The following is a 21,911-nucleotide window of genomic DNA, read 5'->3' on the forward strand; positions in this document are numbered from 1 at the left end:
TGTTAGCAGACCTGGTTTGAATGCTATTTTGTTTTGTCAGTCCAAGTATCTCAAGATTACAAAGAAAAAAGACTGTAATGCTGCACCAAGAGAATGTCAGAGACCTTCTGAAAGCTTACACACACCCTTCCAAAAATATTTCTAAAGATGAGCTAAGAAAATTACCAAATGACTAGGGCCTTAGCTAAGGAGCCATTGCTCAAGCTTGTGCTATGTATGATTCAGAGCAGTACTCGATCTTGAATCCCTCATAACCTCCACAGACACTGTCCATCAGATTACTGTCCTGTGATTTTGCTTGGGCTCAAACACACAATGGAGTGATGATAATTTACAGAGTAGAAATGTGTCAGCCGCCCAGCTGCACACACCCTGGCCAGGCACAGCAGAGAATCTACTGGAACCTCTCAGAGAAAGAGATTTAAGCTACTCTACCCTCAAAGACTTAAGGTGAAACCCCATTGCCTTGTGGGGTATGCACACTGCAACTTTCTACCATTCAGCCAACACACAGTAAGCTGGGAAGCTGGGAATGTGACAGCATGCCTGATAACATCATCACATAAAGTCTGCTAGTAACCAGAAGCAACCTAGACAATCATCCGTGCTGCTAGAGTTAACTCCTGAAGCAGATTCAGTGTAATGGAATATGGACTCAATCTGTTCAGTCCTAAACATGAATACTTGGTTATTTCTGGCAGAAATTTCAACAGTGATGCTGCAATGCAGTGATGCTGCACAACAGCGCTCTTGTGTTATGCTAGCAAAGCTATTCGTGTAACAACTCCAACAAAAAGGGCTGATAGTGTTTAGGAAAAGAATAACATATTAAGTTCCCAAAGTTGTTGTAACTGTAGATGTCTGCAGATGGCCCTGCTTCACTATAATGCATCCTGGAAATAAGTTTCATGAATTGGTAGTTTCCCATCAAAATGCAAAAAGTGCTGTCTGAAAGTTTAATTAAGTATGTAACATATAGTTAATATCTCTTCTCTGCCTAAAAATGATTTAGCCATTGCAGTTTCTATTTAGCTATTCTTGTCTGTACTGACAAAAGGTTTACTTTTTATTTGCCTTTTATGGATCACTTAAAAATATCCATGGATACGGAAACTACTCTTAGAAACAACTACAGAGGGGTATTTCTGGAAATACAGGAATGTCCCTTACATAACTAAAACATGTATCTTAATTATAAATGTTTTATTAGTCTTTGGTATTGGGTACCTTTATTTTGAAAACTTGCAATGCTGTCTGCTTAATAAAACTTGGAAATTTAAAATGTTCTGTGACAACGACTTTGTGATCTAAGCACAGGCTCATATTCCAATGACACAAGGTGTCTATACACCATACACATCATACCTATGCAGATAAACATGACAGGAGTTCAACGCTGCATAAAGTAAAACTTCATATTGCTGAAATAGATTGCTTCTTATTAGTGCAACAGGTGTATGACACTAACAGAGAAATAAGGAGAACATACTGAGACTCCCAACAAGCAAAATAAAAGAGGAAATTGCAGGTCAGAGTATAGATCCTTGCATCAAGGAAATTACAGCTGAAATTACCTTAATTTATTTTAGGTTCCCTGACAATGAATAATCCCTACCTTTTCCATACTACTTGGATAGTTCCAATAAGTGAATGATGTTTCTTCTCTTAATTCACTTCTGAGGTACATTGCACAACTCAGTTCCTGTTTTCCTTCCTGAACAGTCATTTCAAAGCACTAATCTATTTTGCAACTTGCTTCAAATTACTACTTTAAGTTTGTCAAACATTTCTTTTTAATAAAGACATCTAAAAATACAAACAATTAATCTAGATCTGGTTACACCATAGCCACTTACACATTTTATTTATTTAAATGACCAGGCACTGCACTGTTAAACCAGGGAAAGAATGCCTTGGAAAGTAAGTAAACAATAAATAAATAGATTTTTTTTTTTTTAGTTTCACATCATTTTCATATGAGAACAGACCTGTAAGAACTACTTTTGCATAAGTTTTCAAATGCTACTTCAACTTGTCAATAAAGCTTCTCTTAAATTACTAATGCATATAATCAGTGAAACATTCTCACTGCACTTTCAAATGCTCAACATTTTACCAGCATTCCCCGTTCTAAATGAGTGAGAAGAGTGACCACGTAGATTCCCCCTGGAGCCCTAGACATGATACATACAAATAAATACAAAGGAATATGGAAGGTACACTCACTCCTCAGCTCACCTGATCATCCTGTTAGATTCATCATGATCCAGATCAGCATCCTGCATTTCTCCATTGTCACTATGGCATCCTGTCATTGACATCTCTGAATCATGAGCCATAGATTCTTCCATGTCATCTATAAAACCACTGTTTCTTTCACTGTCATTGTCATCACTCCCTTCTTCCATGACCACGTCAGACTCAGCCCCAGGACTAAGAAGGTCTGGAATATAATTTCTCAAGTTAATACCTAAAAACATGAAATACTCCAACAACAACATCCTGGCACATTTTAAGCTTCCAAAAAACTCAAATTCTCTTTGGAAGTCTATTGCCTGCATCTAGACAATATAAGTAGACACTTATAACGTGAACTGTATATTCCTTTGCACAGGAACAATGTTTTCTGTGAACCCTGCACAAAGCAGCACAAAAAAATCAATACCACTGAAACAATGCTCCCTGCCATTAGAAAAGAAATATTCAACAAGCACAAAAACCAGACTTAGGGTTTATCTGATTTGACTATGGCATAGCATTAATAGCATCATCCAGCTTATATTTAAATTATATTAAACTTTCCAGTTTCCAAATTAAGCAAGATCAGAGTATGAAACAACTTTTTGTTGCATTGTTGCTTGTGAATGGATTTACCTGGAATATTAGTCCAGTCAGAGGGTAAAGACAGCATTAGTTTTTCTGGGATGTTGTAGTGTTTCAGAAATTTGAAAAAAGGTTAAAATCACATGAAACACATCAAATAATTTCTCATAGCAACTTTTGCCTAATTGTGTGGAGGAAGATGCTTGACAGCCGGTGTAGGCAACAAAACACAAGAAAAAGCACACTGAATTGTCTGACAACAAAATGTTTGGAATTTATGGCATTTCACTGAAATTAGAAGTGCACATCGGAAAAGTTTGTTTTCATGTACAGTAGTCTTAAGATATTTGGATATAAATAACTGATGTGTGATTAAGAGACACATACTTCAACTCTACCAGAACCAGTTATTCAGTCATGAATTACACTTCACAGTGCAAAGCTCTCTGCTATTCCTATAACACTTTTAAAATCTCTATTTTTAATAAACCTACAAACAGTTAAAAATAACTCCTTACATTTAGTATATAATGAATTTACTAATGACACTATACTTGGAATTTCATTGCTTCAGCTCTTCTTTCACCTACTATTTTAGGGAAGATGCATCACACAGCAGATGGACAAAATGACAGATACTGTATTTTGTTTATTAAGTTTGAAAATAATGTGCACCAAATTACCGTGAAAATACAAATGAGATGCAAGATAAAATTGCCTTTGATAATCCCAGGGACTCTCTATCAATCATTCAGGACACACAATTCCGATTTCTACAAGGATTCTATGTATATCATACTAAGAATATTATTTGGTGTATAAAAGCCAAACTATAAATTTTACGATTGCAACCTTCAAGGAATATACTTGGAGTAAGCCCAGAATGTGTGTTCTCACCCCAAGTGACTCTGCATAAGCTTTGCTGAGGCAAACTATCACTTCCCATTAGCCCAGCATCACATTCACGTGTCAGGAGGAAAGTCCAAACAAAAGTCGAGTGTTGCTTGTGAAGCAAATGTGGGGAGAGGGCAGAGGGGGTGTGTTGGAGGGATGAAATACAGCTGCCTCAGATGGAAAGAGGGAATTTGGAGTAGTAATTCAGAAAGAAATGTAAATTTTGTTCATTTAGTTCAGTTGTGCAGAAACGAAGTTTATATTCCTTCCTGTCTTTTCACAGCACTTTAGATCAATCACTCCTCTCTAAAACTGCATCAATGCAGGAAAAAGTTTATCATTTATAAACAGATTTAGTTACTTTCTCTGACTGCAAATCTCAGGGAAAACTTTATACTCCCATCAATGTAATTAACATGTCATGGTGTATAATTTAGTTTTTATAAACCAAACCACAAATTTTCATTGGCAGCATTACTTGCACTCCTGAAGAAATAGTTGTGTTAGGGGATGGTTAATGGTTAAGTGAGGTATAGATGGTGTAAGATTAAAAAACAAAAAATAATAGTGACTGCAAGAGTCCAGCGAGAGGTACATCAGTCAGGATATTCAATAGGAAGACATCATTTACTTTTCCAGAAAACCATGTGCCTTGTCACATTTCAAGTGGAATACTTAGTTTCTGTAGTAATTTTCCTATTGAACATAAAAACTTTATAGTAATACAGTAACACTACTATGAGAAACACTGTGAAAAATATTAGTTAACATTCCTAATTTTGGAATTTCTTGGTATGTCTTCAATAAAGTAGACCACTGATTTAACAGAAAAAGAATGCATCACAAGGTAATACTTTATTAACCTCAGCAGCAGTTTAGGCTGACAACTTAACACAGTAATATGCATTAGAAAACTGAGCACTTCACCACACTTCTCATTCCCGTATCACACAGGAAAGTGACATTTTCAAGGCGATCAACAACTCATCCACAACCACTCCTTTTTTTCCTCCAGTACCGTCTGTCAAGCCTGCCCATACACCCTTATACTTAACACGAAACCAGCAGCACACACGTGGGAAAATCAGCAGATAGTCAGGACTCGATTTGTGGCAACTGGTATGATTAGTTTTATGCCATCAGTAAATAGTGGAATTTTTTTCTGAAGGGCATTCCTCGTTCTTCTAGGTATGTTTTTCCCTGTCAGGAAGATATCCATAACCATTTTTTTCTCCCCTCACATTAAAAGAAAATTTTGTGCTTCTAGCTGCCAGGTGAGTGCCAGCTTTTCATGTGTGGCTTTTGGCTTTCCTCTGGCATTCTGCATTTCCCAGGCTTTATCACAGGGCCATTTTGCTGCTGACATCACCTCTGTGGCAGAGCTCAGCCTGTCTGCCAGTGCTGCCTATTTGGCAGAAACACACTCTGAACTAACGATGTATGAGCTACTCGCAGCATTCCCCCTGCACTTCTTCTTCGACATACAACAGAAATATTGCAGAGCAAAAGCCACTCCCCAGCAATGGAAAAATGTGTGTTTGTACACGTCACAGTTTTACATTTCTCTTTAATTTAACTGATGATTTAAACAATTACAGGAACAATTGTTAATGCAACTTACCTCCATTAATGGCAACTTCCCCCAGGCAGTTATTTGGCACTTTAGGAGCACAGCGTTTGTGACAGTTGAATCTACAGTCTGATAAGTGAGAAAGGGATACAGCCAAATTATTTCTTTTTCTGGGACACAATTATATTTTTTCCTGCTCTCCAGCCTATAGATGTTAAGCCCTATCATTTCATTAATACAAGTCATATGTTCAGAGAGTGTGCACTAGCCTGGCTCCATGCTGCCTTTCAGTGGAAGAACAGGATGAAGATGCTAGAAGCACATTTCTGAGGGGAAAAAAAGCCTTTCCAAGGGTAGCTGGGTGGAGCAGCACTACAGCAGCCAAAGTGCTGTGCTCGACTCATCTAGAGGAGTGATGAGGAGACACAAGTGCTTGGCTCCAAAGCCAGAGCTGCTTTTCCAATGAAAGAAGCAGAAGGGGCTGCAGTGTATCAGCTGCAGTTCAGAGACTGACTACATAGGAAATACTGATGACTGAAAATTGAAACAGGAGAGCCCTAGCCAACAATTTTTAGTGAGAAAATATTTGTCTTTTACATCTCAAGGCAACTTCTAGACAGCTTGCAACTGCAGGTTCTTTCAGTCCTTTCCCTATTTTTCAAATTTTTTTTTTTACTTCTTTCATATGCGTAAAGTACTTCATTAGATGTCATGGGAATTGTTTTCTTTTGGCTTATGAACACATTTTACTTAAACTACGAGCTGTAAGTTACTAACACACCAGGAAAACCAGAGTCAGGAAGGAAAAAATATACTAAGGTTGCCTATATCCTTGTAAATATTTAAGATTGATGCAAAAAACAACTAGAGGTACAGCAGTGCCAAACTACAGATATATATATATATTTTTTTTTTTATTAGGTTAATTTGCTTAGGTCACCAGGATTCAAAATGAACTGAAGCAGGTGATGCTTGGATAGATATTTTGCTTTAGTTAAATTGTATCAGAATCACACCTTAAGTTAAATGAAAGCAACTTTTAGTTTTTGCAGGGTTTAAAGAAGTAACACAAAGTATAGTGATTAATTTTATTATAGTTATTATTTATTGTAATAGAAGAAAGGCGATTTTAAGCATCCATTAGCCAACATTCCAACCCCATAGCATGCACAATGCTTTGTATTTACTGGCTAAGGCTGGCTAAGGTGAGCCAGCAGTCTAGGCTACAATCCAAGGGGCCTGACTCACTTCAGCACCTACTAAGGTATACAATGCCATGAGACTTGAGAGCACATTAATCACACTGAAAAAATGTGGGTTTAAATTCTCATACAACCCCATCTTATTTTACTTCCATTACAACTTCCCCAAAACACTGAGCTGCTGAGGCTCAGGCATATGCTTCAATTCACACACAGGACTTTGTGGATTGAAAACAATGAAGATAAGAATATAGTCCATTATGTTAACTATTCTGCTGTAAGCACAGGTTCACCTATGCCAAATACAAGATCATTTACACCTGAATGAAAAATGTCAGCTACTGCACATACACCAAAGGGTAAGAATGAACAGCCAGCAGCCAGCTCCCACAGAACACCAATTACTGTAATTTTGACTGCAGCTTAATCCAGGGTAATTGTACATGTGCCGACACATAGATAGTTTAGTGAGGAAATCATGAATAAGGCTACATAGTAACCATTCAAACACTAATTTATTAATTTTATTATGCTTAGCTTTTATGTTCCTAAAGGACATTTACTTACCTTTGCACTGCAAACCCTGTCTAAAAAGCCCTTTGAGAAGCTTCTTGCAGTACTGGCAAACTGTTGGACGTGTATAGGAGTGGATGACAAAAGTATGAGGCACTTTAACCTTTGACAGTAAAATCTTGTCTAGTTGAATAGGTCGTCCAATGTAGGACTGTGAATTTGACCTCTTCTCTCGCCCAGTGTATGATTCTGACGGTGTCTTTTGCTGTAAAATACATAAAAAGGAGTTTTGTATTCATTTTTAAAAGAAGATCATATTCATATATTCCCTCACTTCAGTAACACTGTCATATGTCATAAAAAGTCAGGCCTTTAAACACTAAGAGAACATGCATCATGCCCCTCTCAGACTGCTTTTGAAAAATTTGAATGGTACTAAACAACACCTTTGCTAACACTACTATCGTGTACTTCACATTGTGACAGAAAAGGTTTTTATTAAAAAAAGAAATTAATCAAAATTAAAATGCTCATTACAACTTCTCAGAAAAATATTTTACATTCTGATAAAAAACATTTTTACCTCTTACTTCCTATTTTACATCAAAAGTAACCTTTAAAGACTGTATTTTTTGTAGAAAATTATTACGTTATTCTATATGCATGTAGGTTAACAATAGAAAAACTATTAGTTTTTCTATCCCCTTTATTTACAATTTTTGCTCTCACTAACCATACCACATTTAGATTATGCACAATAGATCACAATAGGTACTTAAAGGTTTGTGTGTATATATACACACACACCTCCCCTTTAAAGCTATTTTATATATATATATATATATATATATATATATATATATATATATATATATATATACACACATATCTGATATGAGAGACACAGTCTAGGGCGTGAAATCCAAAGAATTTCTGGAAGAAAAGAGTTACTTTATTTTCTCTACTAAATTAATTTAGGTGTACATATGATAATTAACCCAGAAAACAACTCACCTAGAAAACTGCTTTCTCCTAATACTTGCCCTTGAGAAACAACCAAACTATGCTCACAATTAACATTGAAAGGAAAAAAAAAGTGAGAAAATACAGCTTAATTATTTAAAACTCAGCCTCTTCTCACTATCATCTGCAAATAATCTGATAACTAAAGGCTAGAAAACAAATCACTGAGAGTGAGCCTGCACGGTTCAAAAACTGTAGTAGCTGAAACTTCAGGTAGACATTAACTTGAAACACGGCTTAGATTCAAATACATAATGCTATAGAAATTTCTCCATCTGATTACTATTTCCCAGTCACCAAATATAGAAAAATACATATTTATATGTTTCTGTCTGAGACTTTTGGAGTAACCTAAGTAATTAGTTCTAGGTTTTGCCTTCACAGTGTATTTGCCATGGGAAGGGAGGAAATTTCTTCCTTACAGAGTTCATATAGATTTCTTGCCATGAAGATAAATTCTTTGATTATGCTGTAGAATTAAATGTCTTTTCTAAGAGGCATAAAGATTCACTGTACTAACACAGTCCTTTCAAATAAAGACAAAATATGCAAAAATACATGAGGCAGGTATATATGGGCACCACAGAGAAACTAGACTGAAAGTAGTGTAAGAAAGCATCTGTCTTTTCCTTATCACAAATAAAAGTGGAAAACGTCTGAGTACATACTCTGATTTTATGGGTTTATTACTTCCTGAGGTTTAAATCTGCATGCTCTGCAAAGCACTCATGCATATTAAAAAAACCCAAACAATTAATTAGTCTCAATTTAAGATAAAATTTATTTAGTATTTTTTAACTACTAATAAAATTTGCCTAATATTTCTAAGGCAGATTGCACTAAGTCTTACAAAGTCAACATGAACAGGCCTGTAAAATGGAAGGCTGGAGACCATCAGGACAGAAGAATGAGCCACAGATTCTGCACGAGCTGCATTGCTCAGCTAGTGCAAGTCACCTGGAAATTACAGCCCTCAGTGTCTGTGGACAGGGCAAAGCTCACAAGGAGCAGTGAGAAATAGAGAAGCAGTTCTCTCAGTTTTATGCCTGTGTAGAATAGAAACAATTTTGGTCCAGACTGATGCTACTTCATAGTCCTAGTTCAGTGCCTTACAAGTTACAGCCTCAACCCTTACCCTACAACCAGAGACCTAGCCCTGAGTTTGCTCTTCAGTGCCTATAAGAAGTTTTACTTGTGGCATACTACAATTTAATGTGAACATTTTCTTTTTGAATAAAATAATTCCTACAGTATATGTCTCAATTTGAATAACTACTTGCAATGCATTAGTCACAACACTTTGCTCTCTTTCTTGAATCTGGACATTCAATGGATATTTTGCATGTAGTGATGCTAGTGTCTTAAAATGAAGTTTAACTGAAAAGGGAAAGAGTTCTAGTGCTTGCTTTCATTATGTCACTGTAACAAATTAATATTTCAGTTTACCATCCTTATCACTAGATCTATTTCTTGACAATTTTATTCTTATCTGCAGTAAAAGTGATCCAAATATCTTCTTCTGCCATCATCTCTCTTAGAGTCCTGACTAATATCTAAATTAAACCCATTTTCTATGATCACTCTTTGCCTTCATTTTCCAAATTATCGCCTAATCAAAAATTATTTTGGCAACCAAATACTACTAAAAACAAAGTCTAAATTACTTACACCGAGGTACCTTCATGCTGAAAGGATTTTAGAGAGCTGGTTTGGCAGTTTTCCTCACCAAATGCCTCGCAGGTTTTGGAAACTTCAGTAGTGTTGTACTGAGACTAATCTTGGGCAGCTATGATTAACAGAGAGAGACAGTCTTCCCTATAGCTTTGGTTCTGACCTAGATGTCTGATCAAATCTCAGGTGGGGTACAATACAAATGTGGGACAAATTATTTGGTATATTTTATCCCCAGATTGATAGCAAACTTTTTAGTTTTAATGAGATAGTGTATGTTTCTGAGAAAATGTCAGGTTGAACAAAAAGTGAATTCTAGATGCTCTGCATTGAGTTGATTGTTTCTGAGATAACTCTGAAACAGTTACTCATCATACCATCAGCCTTGATCAAATAGGGTTACCATTAATAAAGCTTCTGTTGTCTTGTTTGGTAGGGGTTTTTTCTCAAAATTTATATTAGTCAATGCACAGTTATAATTTCTGAAATATTTACTGCAAGTCTCATTTCACATGCCTGCCAAGTTGTGTTCCTGAACAGACAATTAACTAAGATTTTGTTAGTAATTCCTAAGTGTTCTCTACAGTTCAAGCAGTAGTGGATACTAAACCAACTAAACTACCATAAGATGTCAGTCTTCAATTTATAGAGAAAAGTATTTCAGCTTTTCTTTGCCATTCCACAAGTGCTGGGCTGATACATGCCAGCAGCACGGCATGCCATGTAAGGTACCAGCAGTTCTCAGCTTACAGTGCCTTCAGGTCAAGAGGTAAAGCCAAGTTTCACCTTCTCCCAAGCTAGAAAAGACATCAGAATTCATGGATCTGGTCTCACTCCTGCATGCCCAGGCCTGATCTGCCTGACTCATCTCCCTTCCTCTTCCAGCCAGAGGCAATGTGCCCCCTGGGTCCTGCTCAAAGGCAGCAGGGGAAGGGAAGCTGGTGACAGATAACTCATGGCAGCTACAACTAGAGTGTCTTCCACACCCTCTGATGACTGACTGATTAGGAGGAGTACCTCCTCCCTCTTGTCAGATAAGCTTCTCCTCCCAATATCATCCAAAAGTCCTGTCAAGATCCCTCAACTCAAACTTTCAGCATTCCCAGCATCAGACAGATGCCACAATTTTAAGCCCCTGAAAGCATAGGAAACCAGGAACTACCCTATTTTCACTGGAAAAGCAAGAATCTCCCCCACAAAGCACCTTCTCCTTCAGCTGGCTTGCCTGGTTTGTTAGAAAGATAAATTAGTTTTTCCTGGTAGCCAGCCAGACTACTGACTCAGCAAGTCTGGAAACTTCCCAGGAAATGACTGCTTAACCAGATTACACCATGGAAACTAACAGCCTGCACAGTTCCAAATACTAAACAGTCCTTTAGAACAATCATCCCAGCAAGGTAATCTATACTTTAACAGCTCAAGAGTATGATTTTCCAAATGACAGCAAAAACCAAGAAATGTGTGCATATACTGAATACTGGACTGGACAACTAAGCCAGTGACACTGATCACATCCAGATACTTCAATTATGTTTTAATTGTGAGAATATCTAATAGAATCCAGTTTGCTTACCCTTACTTTAGGAAAAAAAAAAAAAAGTTTGGTTTTTTTAACTCCAAGAAGGAAGATGTTCCAATCTTTTCCCCAACATGGGGAATTCCTCATGACTTTTATTTAACTGATGCCTTGCTTCTTGTTCCATTTATTTGAATTTTTGGAATATACTGAAGCCCCTCATGTGAGTTCTGGTGAGCTTTGTTGAAAGCTATTAGAAGACACAACAATTTTTCTACATTAGCCAGAAGCATAAAATCGTTGTACAGATATTGTAGGTAGAAGACAGGTCCCCAAAGGTAAAAATAACTCAGCAGATCTTTCCTGTCTCTTCTACCCTGTCCAAATGCACTGCAAAATACAATTAAGAAACCGAAATAAATACTGATTCCCTACCAGTGGATTCAGCTGTTCTTATTACCTGGATGAGTTTAACTGTCTTGTAGCATTCACATCTATTCCTTCCAGGCACAGAAATCAAAGAAACTGTAGGGAGATGCTGAAGAGACTAATGGGAAGCAAAAAAAGCTGACTGCTTGGACACAGAGGTGGCCTCTTGGGAACAAGGACCAGCTCTGCAACCCAGCTGCATGGACTAGTTTAAAACATAAAAGAGACTGTTGTTTGCCTTATCTCTTTTAAAAGGTTTTGACAGTCCCACTAAAAATGTCCCAGGGATTCTGACAAAACTTTACCAAATAGCTTCATGTTCTATAAGTGTCAGAAAGCACATACTTCCATTTTGGCAATCATGCTTGTGGAAACATGCTCAAATCAGTAACCTACTCTTAGAAGAGAACAGGTTACACAACCTATACTCTCCAAAATATATGGGTTTTTTTCAAAACTTACACAAAGAAATGCTAACCTTTTGCAGGTTCAATATCTAAGAAGTGTTGCAATATTATTCCCGTTGTTTACACTGAGATATTCAATCAGAAATAACAAAAGTATTCCTATAATTTTGAAATGTTTGCCTCAACAAAAGAATAAACTATTATGATCTAGGGTATTTTATTTACTTGGACAACAGAGAAAAGTGATGTCTATTTTAAAAAACCAAACAGCAGTAAGTGTTTGCATGAAGTTTCATTTTTAGTGTTGAAGCAGACTTGTTGAAACATGTATTTCCTTCCTATATTAAAGGCAGAGGATAAAGCCTTAGTATGTTCATACTCAATTTCTTCACAGGAAGCTACTGTCAAGTGAGGTGCTAGATAGCTATGTAACCACAGGAACTCTGTTTTTAATGCAATGCAAATGTTGACTTTCTTTTACAAATTAAACTATGTGACTGTAATTAAGTGAATTCAAAGAAACAAATCTTCAGTTAAATATATTGAAATACTACACTTAGACTGCAATCAACTGTGTTGTCTTTCAAGGCTTCTTGCACTCCTCTCTAAGTCAAGTGTGTGATTTAATCCTACAAGCACCACAGTTAGATAGCTATGGTCTGAAAAACATTTCACTTTCACGTGTGTAAACACATCAAAGAACTGACTTCAGTACAAGCTGTTAATATTAAACTATCCACAGATGGCTATTATTATGTTTGCTGTTCTTCTACTCAGACATCAATAGCAGCAGACAGTGGTTTGAATGCTCTGTCTGTAACCTGCCTTATTTTGGAAAGTGGCAATAGAAGATTACTGGGTTTCAGCAGGCATTGTGGGACTATGCTGACTCCTCAGAACCAGAGAATTCCCAAAACAAAAGCCCTTTCTTTTTGGATTTGCTAGTAAGACTTGTATAGCACAAAGCCTTTTTTCCAGTATCTTACAGACACAATCATATTGAGGCAAACTAGGTCAGAAAAGCACTAATGTAGTTTGCATTGGTTACAACAAATTCACTTCTACAGCATTTAGTGCATGGCAGGTAGCACTGGCACTACTGTTATTTTATGGCACAGCAGTGTGTAAAGTAAGCCAGTCCAAATTTACCTTCTGTGTCCTAAAATGATTTAATATGGGGTTTAACTGAACTTTGAATATCATAGATATGCAACACTTTAAGAAAAAAAGAGAACTACATTTGAAATACTTTTTGATTTTGACCTTTAATATGTTTAACAATTTAAAGTTATAGTAAAAAAGCAAGGAAACTAAAAAATACATAAAAGATTTATTAATCTTTTCATTAACTCAAATTCCTATTTAAATATTCAACTTTCAGTGTTAGATTCACTGAGTTCTCAGTTCTCTGTTCTGTTCAGTGCACGACCCTATATTCACCTGGTGGATCTGGCACTAGATATATCAATGTGAACATTACTTAGGATCGGTTTAATTACTCAAAGTCTCTATTTCACCTTCTATTATTTTTAAATAAACTCTAGGTTTTGGAGCAAACTTCAGGAGCTCTATCCAAAACAACATAGGGATTTTTGCTAAACATAGAGGCACGTTGAAAGTAAGTTCCCATTCAGACAGACAGGAACGTGCAGTCTGTATCACTGGAGCACGGAAAGATAACTTGAGGATGACAAGAACAAAACATAACAGAATGCTATTAATTCACAGTTAACTCAAGTGTCTTCAAAAGAAAATATTAACTTTGCCTTTGAGGATCTTCAGTCTAATGAACTCTACTTCAGCCATTAGAAAAGGACTTGTAATTAGAAGTGGCTTAAGGCACCAAGATGCTCTCAGCTGCAACACCCCAGCTCTTCTTTATTCCCTCTCTCAAGGGCCTTTTTTTTCCAGTTCAGTGAGCTGGGGAGGCATACAAGACTTTACAGGGACTGGAACTGGGAAAAGGAGATGCATCTTCTGTAGGAGTGTGGAAAACAAAGACTTCTTAGAGTGGCTATTTCTGAGTCACTGGAAACAAGGACTCCTTATTTCAGTGGGCTAAGACAAAAGGGCATCTGTATTAAGTGCTGGGTGTGAGGGAATAAAGAAAAAATGGCCACCTACAACTCAAGACAATTCCCTCCCAGAGCATCCACTGTCCTAGTTATGCAAAATCACTCTTCTATATATAGCTAAAAAGCCTCAAGCCAGCTCTGCTTATAACAAATCTACAGAGGCAAGCAACACCTGGTGCTTTGTATTCTGTCAGTGACACATAAGAAGTCTTTTCAACCAAAACTATTTACATTTTAAATTTTAAATTTTTTAGCAAAAAAGGAACTGCAATTCCTGATACTTCATCAAAAAGCACAAATAATGTGTAACATTCCACTTACCTATGCCTCATGAGACACTTCATTCCTATTTTAAAAGCAAAGCTCAGCTAGACTTCCTCCGAGAAATTACTCCAAGTGTGTTTATAAAATAACCTTACCATATTAATTATTTCTAGAAAACAAGTAAACCCTCCCAAAATAATGGAAACATATATTAAAAAATAGAAATACAATTCTATTGTGTTATATAAATGTATTTTGAAACAAAACCATAGGTAGCTAAGACATTTTCTTTTCACAAGAGAAATACAATTTTGTTTTTCCTCCAAATACCATTCTTTTCCATGCCTACCTTTAACCACTGCTACTTTAGGGTAACCCACCATCATCCAGATTGGTGGATTCATCATTTATCAGACAGCACTGTATTTAGAATATAATTATCTTAGATATTACAAAAACTGTGGTTTATGGCTATTGTGTGGAGCTGGAATTCTGGGGCACACAGTAAGAATGTATGTGCTTTAGGAAGAAATAGAAACCTCATCCCTGGAAGTGTTCAGTGGAGGTTTAAGCAACTGGTCTAGTGGAAGATGACTAACAAGATGACTAACCATTGTAGGGAGTTGGAATCATGTGATTTTTAAGGTCCCTTCCAACCTAAACCATTCTATGATTATAGGAAATAAAGTTATTTCTTTCAAATAAATAGACGTTTGACCATGGAAATCTTCATTTTAGCATAACAAAATATTCCTCAGACTAACTATGTCATATTTCTAAAATGTAGTATTTCTAAAATGTAGTCTAACATTTGCAAAGCCTGCTCTTTTCTGGTTGCATCCCAAATACATGCTACAAGGGAAAGATGCCAATACTTAGTTTCAAAAGCTTTTGAAACTTTAAACACAAACCAAAATTCTTTAGAAATTCCATAGTGAAAGTCAAAGAGAGCAACTTTTGACATGAATCATCCACTTGATTTTTTTTTTTTTTCTAATTTAGACTTGACACTCTTTTTATATAGAGCTGTAACTTATTTGTTACTGCTCATGGCTATTTCCACAGAAATACAGAATCCTAGACCGTTTTGGGTTTTTTAAATTCAACCACAGTCTGAAAGAAAGAGCTACCCCAATAGTGGTATGGTGTCAGAAGTTTATTGCTGTTGAGCACTTGAATGCGTGGTTTTTTCAACTTAAAAATAAAATACTTATTTTCTACATTACTCCAGCAAATTCCCAAGTCCTGAAAGTGAAGTTAAAGTTTCCACCCATGTGTTACTACCTGTATAAAATAGGGCTTCAGTCTAACCAATGACCTCTTTCATATCTAAGAAATGAAAAAGTCACTTTTGTATTGAAATATTCTAACACTCATTAATTTTATTGTTTAGTATAAGAATTATGACCTTCACTTTGGAATCTGGACTTTACTGATTTAATTCCTGCATGCCTTCAAATTCTTTCTGATAATCATAAAAGTGGATGTTGCTGATAGCATGGTAGGGAGTAAATTCAGAACATACCTCATAGCCAGGGCTGACAGGAGACTTACAGGTAGTTGGAAAGAAGGAAAAACAGAAATAACAAAGAAATAACAGGGAGAAAAAGACAGAAAATAATGTTAGTTTAGAAGCAAATATGAATGTGGGATCATATTATACCCTCATTCTTTTTTACAGAATTAATGCTTAAAAACTGCATTTGAGCTGAGACATGTAAGAATCTGGGCTGCATTGTATCCTCCCAGTTCTACTTCGTTTTTAGCATTTCTGTTGATGAGTTTTACATTACTAAGTTAAGAATCAAAAGAAGATTTTATTCTTTGGAGGTAGATTTTTAAAACTGTCGTCAAATATAGCCCCCATTCAATTTTCAGGTCAAATGAAATGTTTTATTGCCTAATGAAAAAACATTTATACCCACACTGAAACTGTTTTGTGAATGGTGGTTCCCTATGCAAGGATAATTAAAGTATAGGTATATTTTGCATGATTCCATATTAACTGCCTCAAAGATTTTTAAATGACAAAATTTCATAAGATAGGGCACAACTTATTCACTTTATAAGTATCATTTTTTCCAGAAGGCAGGCTTACATGCTGTGTCTCCTATCAGGTGCACACAACATCAACAAAAAAGAAGAAACAACTCAGTTTGATAATTACAGCTATCAAAGGTCTCCAGGAATTATTCTCTCTCAACTGCTCTGACTCTACATTGCAATTAGGGGTAAAAATACGTTTATTTTAGTCCTATATGAAAAACTGATAGATATAACAGATTATATTCTGTTAGCAGTGATTCAAATAGCACGTCAGTATTAGTAATGAATGATACAGTTTTATGAACAAGGCTGATGTTTTTCAGTATATTCACACAGACTGTAGAAAAATGAAAGACATTCCAAAGTGCACGGTTTGATTGGCATCACCATATAAACTGTCATAAAACTTATCTCACAAGCATTGCAGAAGAATTGAGTCCAAAGGACAGATCTGGTACATGAGAACTGACAAAGCTTATGCCACTTAAAACAAGCTGGGCGGAGGAAGGAGGGCAGGGATGGAAATACGTTCAAAGGAAAAAAACTAAACAGAACAAAAGACATATAGAAGCCATGTGTGAGAGCATTTCTGAAAATCTGGAAAATGATACCATGATTCCATGAAATAAAAGTGAGATAAGACAGCTAATTGATTTCTCTAGGCCCATCCCTTTATGTACTGTAAATATATTTTCTTTGGGCGTGCACATGTGTGTGAGCATGTGTGATGTTCTGAATCATCAACACAGGGACACCAACGTTTCCAAGCTCTCAGAGAAGTACAGCCTGCAGTATAGATGACACTTACTGCATTTATTCACTGGCAATTTTTATGCTTTCAAACATTCTGAAATACATAGCTTTGTAAAACAGGTATTTTGTACAAGAATGTGTCAGCAAACAACACAGTCAAAAAATTTGTTTTCAAATTGAAAAATTTTTGCTACATTTTAACTGTGCAGTGCAGTGCAGAATATTTATAGAGGGTATGCCAGGATGCTCACTCATACAATTTTTTAATCAAAATTTTAAAAAAAGAGAGATCAGAATTAGGGTCAGCCTTCCTCAAAATTTTCTGTCTTGGTCTAAGTAATTTCTGAAACAACCTGCTGAGAATTATGATTAATCTGTAAACATTTGTTGCTGTAGTTTGCAGAACTTAAGCACCTTACTCATTTATGCAGCTTTTCAATTAAAAATACAGATTCATAATGTTAACCTTAATTTCCAAGTAGCTTTAGACTAATGATAATCAGTAGCATAAGTACATAATTATGGTTCATAGATGGTACTGCATCTAACACCACGTCTACATAATTTGCAATAGTGTCCTTTTAGTATGTCAAGTTTAATAAGTTTAATATTCTAATTGAGAGGAAAACATGATAATTGTTGTGTGTACTTATAATTTCTTTCCTCTCTTTTAAACCTTAAGGTTTTCAAAACCTACACTTAGGAGTGGATTCATTTATACATTGTGTAAAATCTTATCTATCCAAGTATATTATGATCGTGAGTGCTAAAAAGAACATGCTAAAAATAAAAAATAGGTATCATTGTCATTTACACCTCAATCAACATTTTGTTCTCAGAAGAGTTGCTTTCATTTCAGAAAACGAATGTATTAATGAATATACTAGTATACCATATATTTATATGCTTTTGTGTATACTGTACACCTATCTATACGTTTACACATATATATACAGATATATAAATACATTCACCACAAAGAGATATTTAAGGCTTTAATGGAGATGACTCCTACTTTCTTCTGAACACAGAAATATGCTAACCATGCAGGCTCCAAGTAACTACAGACTTGACTGTGACAGATACCCAGTTTAATGCTGTGGTGTCTGGGTCAGTATCCTGATGAGGCAAATCTTTCCTGTTTAGTAAGCCAAGGGAAATAATGGTCTGATATAGAAGAAATCCTACATTTAATTCCAAAAGAAATTCTCCAAGATCCAACTACTTATATGAGCATGGATGGCAGTTTTAGATCTTAAAAATAACCTAATTCTTGACAAAGGAGGAGACTCCTGGGAGTATCAGAAGTGACACATACCTTAAACCCACATACCTTAAACCCACATACCTTATACTGGTGACCTCCCTTTTACATCAAGATGCCTTCTCTTACTTTATAATTTACATACCACCCTCCTCTGTAGTCTGTAACAGGCAAAACCAGATTCTATAGCACGAAATGTCATCGTTTCTCAGCTCCTCCCATGGCCTCTACAGCTAGGGAATCCCATACCAGAAGGGCTTCATCTGCCACGCTGGGTGAGGGCTCTGCAGAAACCGTTCGAATGGTGCTCAGTCCTGTCAGGGATACATTGGACAGGCGTCTTTTCCGTACACCACTGCAGTTGTTGGGAATTTTAAATGCGCATCTCTTATGGTAGTTTAGACCACATCCTGAAAAGAGAAATGTAAAACCATCCGATTGTGGTTTGCTACTAAAAAAAAGCAAATAATTTTGGATTTTTCAAACACAAAACAAATTAAAAAACTGAATTAAAAACTGGCCTGAATTTTGATTAAACATTTCCCTCTACAATGCTCTTGTATTCTAGCAAATTTTTAGAGAGATAATGTTATCAGCTCAAAATAGATACATCTACAACCAGTGTTTTTTCTCTGATTTTTCAAAACCTGTGATCTCAACGTGCAGAAAATTTCTATGACCAGCATTTGGAAGACAAGGAAGTCTGACTGCAAATGGTATTTTCTGTTGGATTCAGTCTACCAGAAGTCAAATGGGTGTGGCAAAATGAGGAAACTTAGCTATTACAAACTTACTTGGATTGACAGTAACTTCAGTTAAATAACCAGACTCACTGTGATACAAAAGGAGACACAGGCTCATTAAGAATTGTAAGGGAAAAGTAAGACATGCAGCCTTTTCTTAAAAATACATATCAACCAAATTTTTTACACTCAAGGTTACAGACCCATATCTAAGACTGCCTCAGCAGTCAAAAAGGCAAGTTCTTTAATTAGTTAACTACTTTGATAGTTCTTAGCATCTCTAACCAATTTTAAAGCAGCATTAGACACAACACACGGAAGCAGAATGGAGAAGTCTCTTCTTTAGCCTGAAAAATTGCATTTCACTGCAGCTCACCTTCACATTTGAGTCCCTGACGCACCAGCCCCCACAGCATCTCTCCACAATGGTCACAGAAGGCTGGAGCCCGATATGAGTGAACAAACAGAGCATGGGGCCGGATCTGAAAGTCTTCAAATGTAGCAGAAGCTATAAAATTAAGATCACACAAAAATTAATAGAATTAATAACATAATTACTGTTCTTCACTTATGCAGTACTTCATCACAGAACAAAGCAAAACTCCTTTTGGCCACTATGATGCTGAACCTTGAACTTGGAATTGTTCACTGCATAGTATTTTGAAGACAAAAAGAGTGATGATATACCTTCATACTACAATGACCACTGGAAAAAGCATAAAGCTGCACTTACAAATCTGCAGCAATATTTTTCCAATCAAACACAAGACTATAATAGAATATCAACATTTACCAAAATTGTCAGAGTTCAATCAAATGTCATAAATTTTTCAAATACTCTTTTACAGGCTTGACTCACTGCACTTTGAAGGTGTACTTACATAAATAAACTGGATACACCAATAAAGAAATACTGCAAGTTTTTTTTGACAAGTAAATGAAAGTGTATCTAAAATAAGTCTGTTTCTGCTGATCACTCGGTATAATTAATTCAGCAGTCTATGTGGGGATCAATGAACTGATCACACAAGTTAAAAATATATTAGAGCTTAAAAACAAAACATGTAATGATATACTCAAATTTCAATAAAGAAAAAAGCCATGCAGAGCAGCCTGGAAGATGGTTATGCATTTCCTAAAGACAAAATCCTTATAAAGTGACATGAGCCTGCAACTAGTGTAAGAGCTGCAAAAGTCAGAGGATAGTTAAAGGTACTAGTGCAAGCTATAAGAATAACCAACTACAATGTTTTAAAAACTATTTATAATACAGAGACAACCAGTACCACAACACTTTTAAAAACAGATTAAAATGAAATATTTTCCTTTTTATTTAATATCTTAAACATGTATCAGATAAGACAGTCTAAAGAAATATCTGTCAAATGTTATTAAATACTAATTACATATGCAAACATTTGATCTCATTCAGACTGCCATTTAAATAAGTTATTTGTGTGCTTAGTCTTCACAGATATCAGGATGAATGCAACAGGTATGTAGGCACTTAACACAAATACTTTATCTTTCAACAAAAATACATTCCTGATTTGCAACTGACAGAAAGAAAAAAAACCAAACAAAACACCCCAAATCAAAACAACTCTCCCATTCCAGCCTTATTTTTTAGTGGTTCCATTCAAAGGAATTCCTAAGAGATCCAAATGCCCTGGGGCTTGTTCCTTGTCTACTAATGAAAAGTGAACCAAAAATCTGCATACTGATCAAGAAAACATTTTTAACTAACTAGAGGAGGGTACCAATAAAGACTTATGGCCTGGTCTCAGTTGCTTCTCTACAAGAGAAGTATAGATATAATTTTCTCTGTAGAAACAAACCTGAAATCCAAATTTCCCATTAGTAGTATTGCCTTAGGAAGTGATTTATAAATTAGGTCCTACTTTTAAACTTCTTCCTACCATCTAGTCAGTCAACTTTTTAAAAATTACATGTCTAGGAAGCCTTTCATACAGCCATTAACATTCAAACATTTAACTTTCAGAATATTCCTGTTATTCACTAGAAAAAAACCCTAATGCCCTGCTGATGAAGACAAAGATATGTATATTTTTTCCAAATTAAATTGAGGCCTTCCTTGGTAACAAAAACCTTCTGTAATCAGGCTACCCTTTTGCTTTGACAGAGTACTGATGGTGTGAAGACAATTTTGTGGCTATATGTAAAACTGTCCTGTAAAAAAAAAAAAAGGGACCTCCAAATATGGCTGTAAGCACATCCTAGAAAGCTTAATTATTCGGCAGAAAAGTTTGCAATATTATGTTCTTAATATGACACTGTTATCTCAGACAACCTTGTCATCATCTGTTTAAGCTTTCCTAGTATCACCAAAACATAGACATTGAAACTACAGCAGTTTTGACAAGACTATTTCATCAGGTATATTAATGACTTGGCTGTTAATGGTTAGTACTCCTTGTTCTGGGCTCAGTAGCAGATCAATCATTCAGCACAGCTGGAAAGCAAAACATGAAGACATTGCAAATCAGGGAGGCAAGGTCTTGCTTTCAGAAAGGGGCAAATGATTTACTTCATCATTTTGTGTTCCAAGTCCAAAAGGGCTTTGAACTATAAGCAGAGATGAGATCCTGCTCCTTTGAGTAACAGAGCTTCACACAATGGGCACTGTCACCTTGCATCCATGCCTCTCATGGCAGAAGAAACCATCAATCACAAGACTAGCAATATCTTGCAGCTATG

At 36.0% G+C, this 21,911-nt stretch overlaps 1 protein-coding gene and 1 long non-coding RNA gene across 3 annotated transcripts in view; one reads left to right on the top strand and one right to left on the bottom strand.

Moving 5' to 3' along the window:
- Positions 1 to 21,911, top strand: part of LOC148223353 (uncharacterized) — a 241,709-nt gene that overhangs the window by 187,081 nt on the left and 32,717 nt on the right. The gene's annotated exons all lie outside the window — the stretch shown is intronic.
- The window catches only part of PRKD1 (protein kinase D1), a 114,712-nt gene that overhangs the window by 22,408 nt on the left and 70,393 nt on the right, over positions 1 to 21,911 (bottom strand). Inside the window, exons 3-8 of one of the 2 annotated variants that reach the window (XM_088167220.1) lie at positions 19,570 to 19,701; positions 18,700 to 18,860; positions 15,913 to 15,936; positions 7,057 to 7,267; positions 5,339 to 5,416; positions 2,239 to 2,443 (exon numbers count right to left, since the gene is read on the bottom strand). In XM_088167220.1, the coding sequence (XP_088023346.1) occupies positions 2,239 to 2,443; positions 5,339 to 5,416; positions 7,057 to 7,267; positions 15,913 to 15,936; positions 18,700 to 18,860; positions 19,570 to 19,701 (811 nt within the window). The remainder of the gene's footprint in view (positions 1 to 2,238; positions 2,444 to 5,338; positions 5,417 to 7,056; positions 7,268 to 15,912; positions 15,937 to 18,699; positions 18,861 to 19,569; positions 19,702 to 21,911) is intronic. The other variant, XM_014891429.2, reaches the window with a different exon arrangement.

This window comes from Sturnus vulgaris, chromosome 6 (assembly GCF_052056855.1).
Source record: "Sturnus vulgaris isolate bStuVul1 chromosome 6, bStuVul1.hap1, whole genome shotgun sequence".
Classification (NCBI taxonomy): Eukaryota; Metazoa; Chordata; class Aves; order Passeriformes; family Sturnidae; genus Sturnus; species Sturnus vulgaris.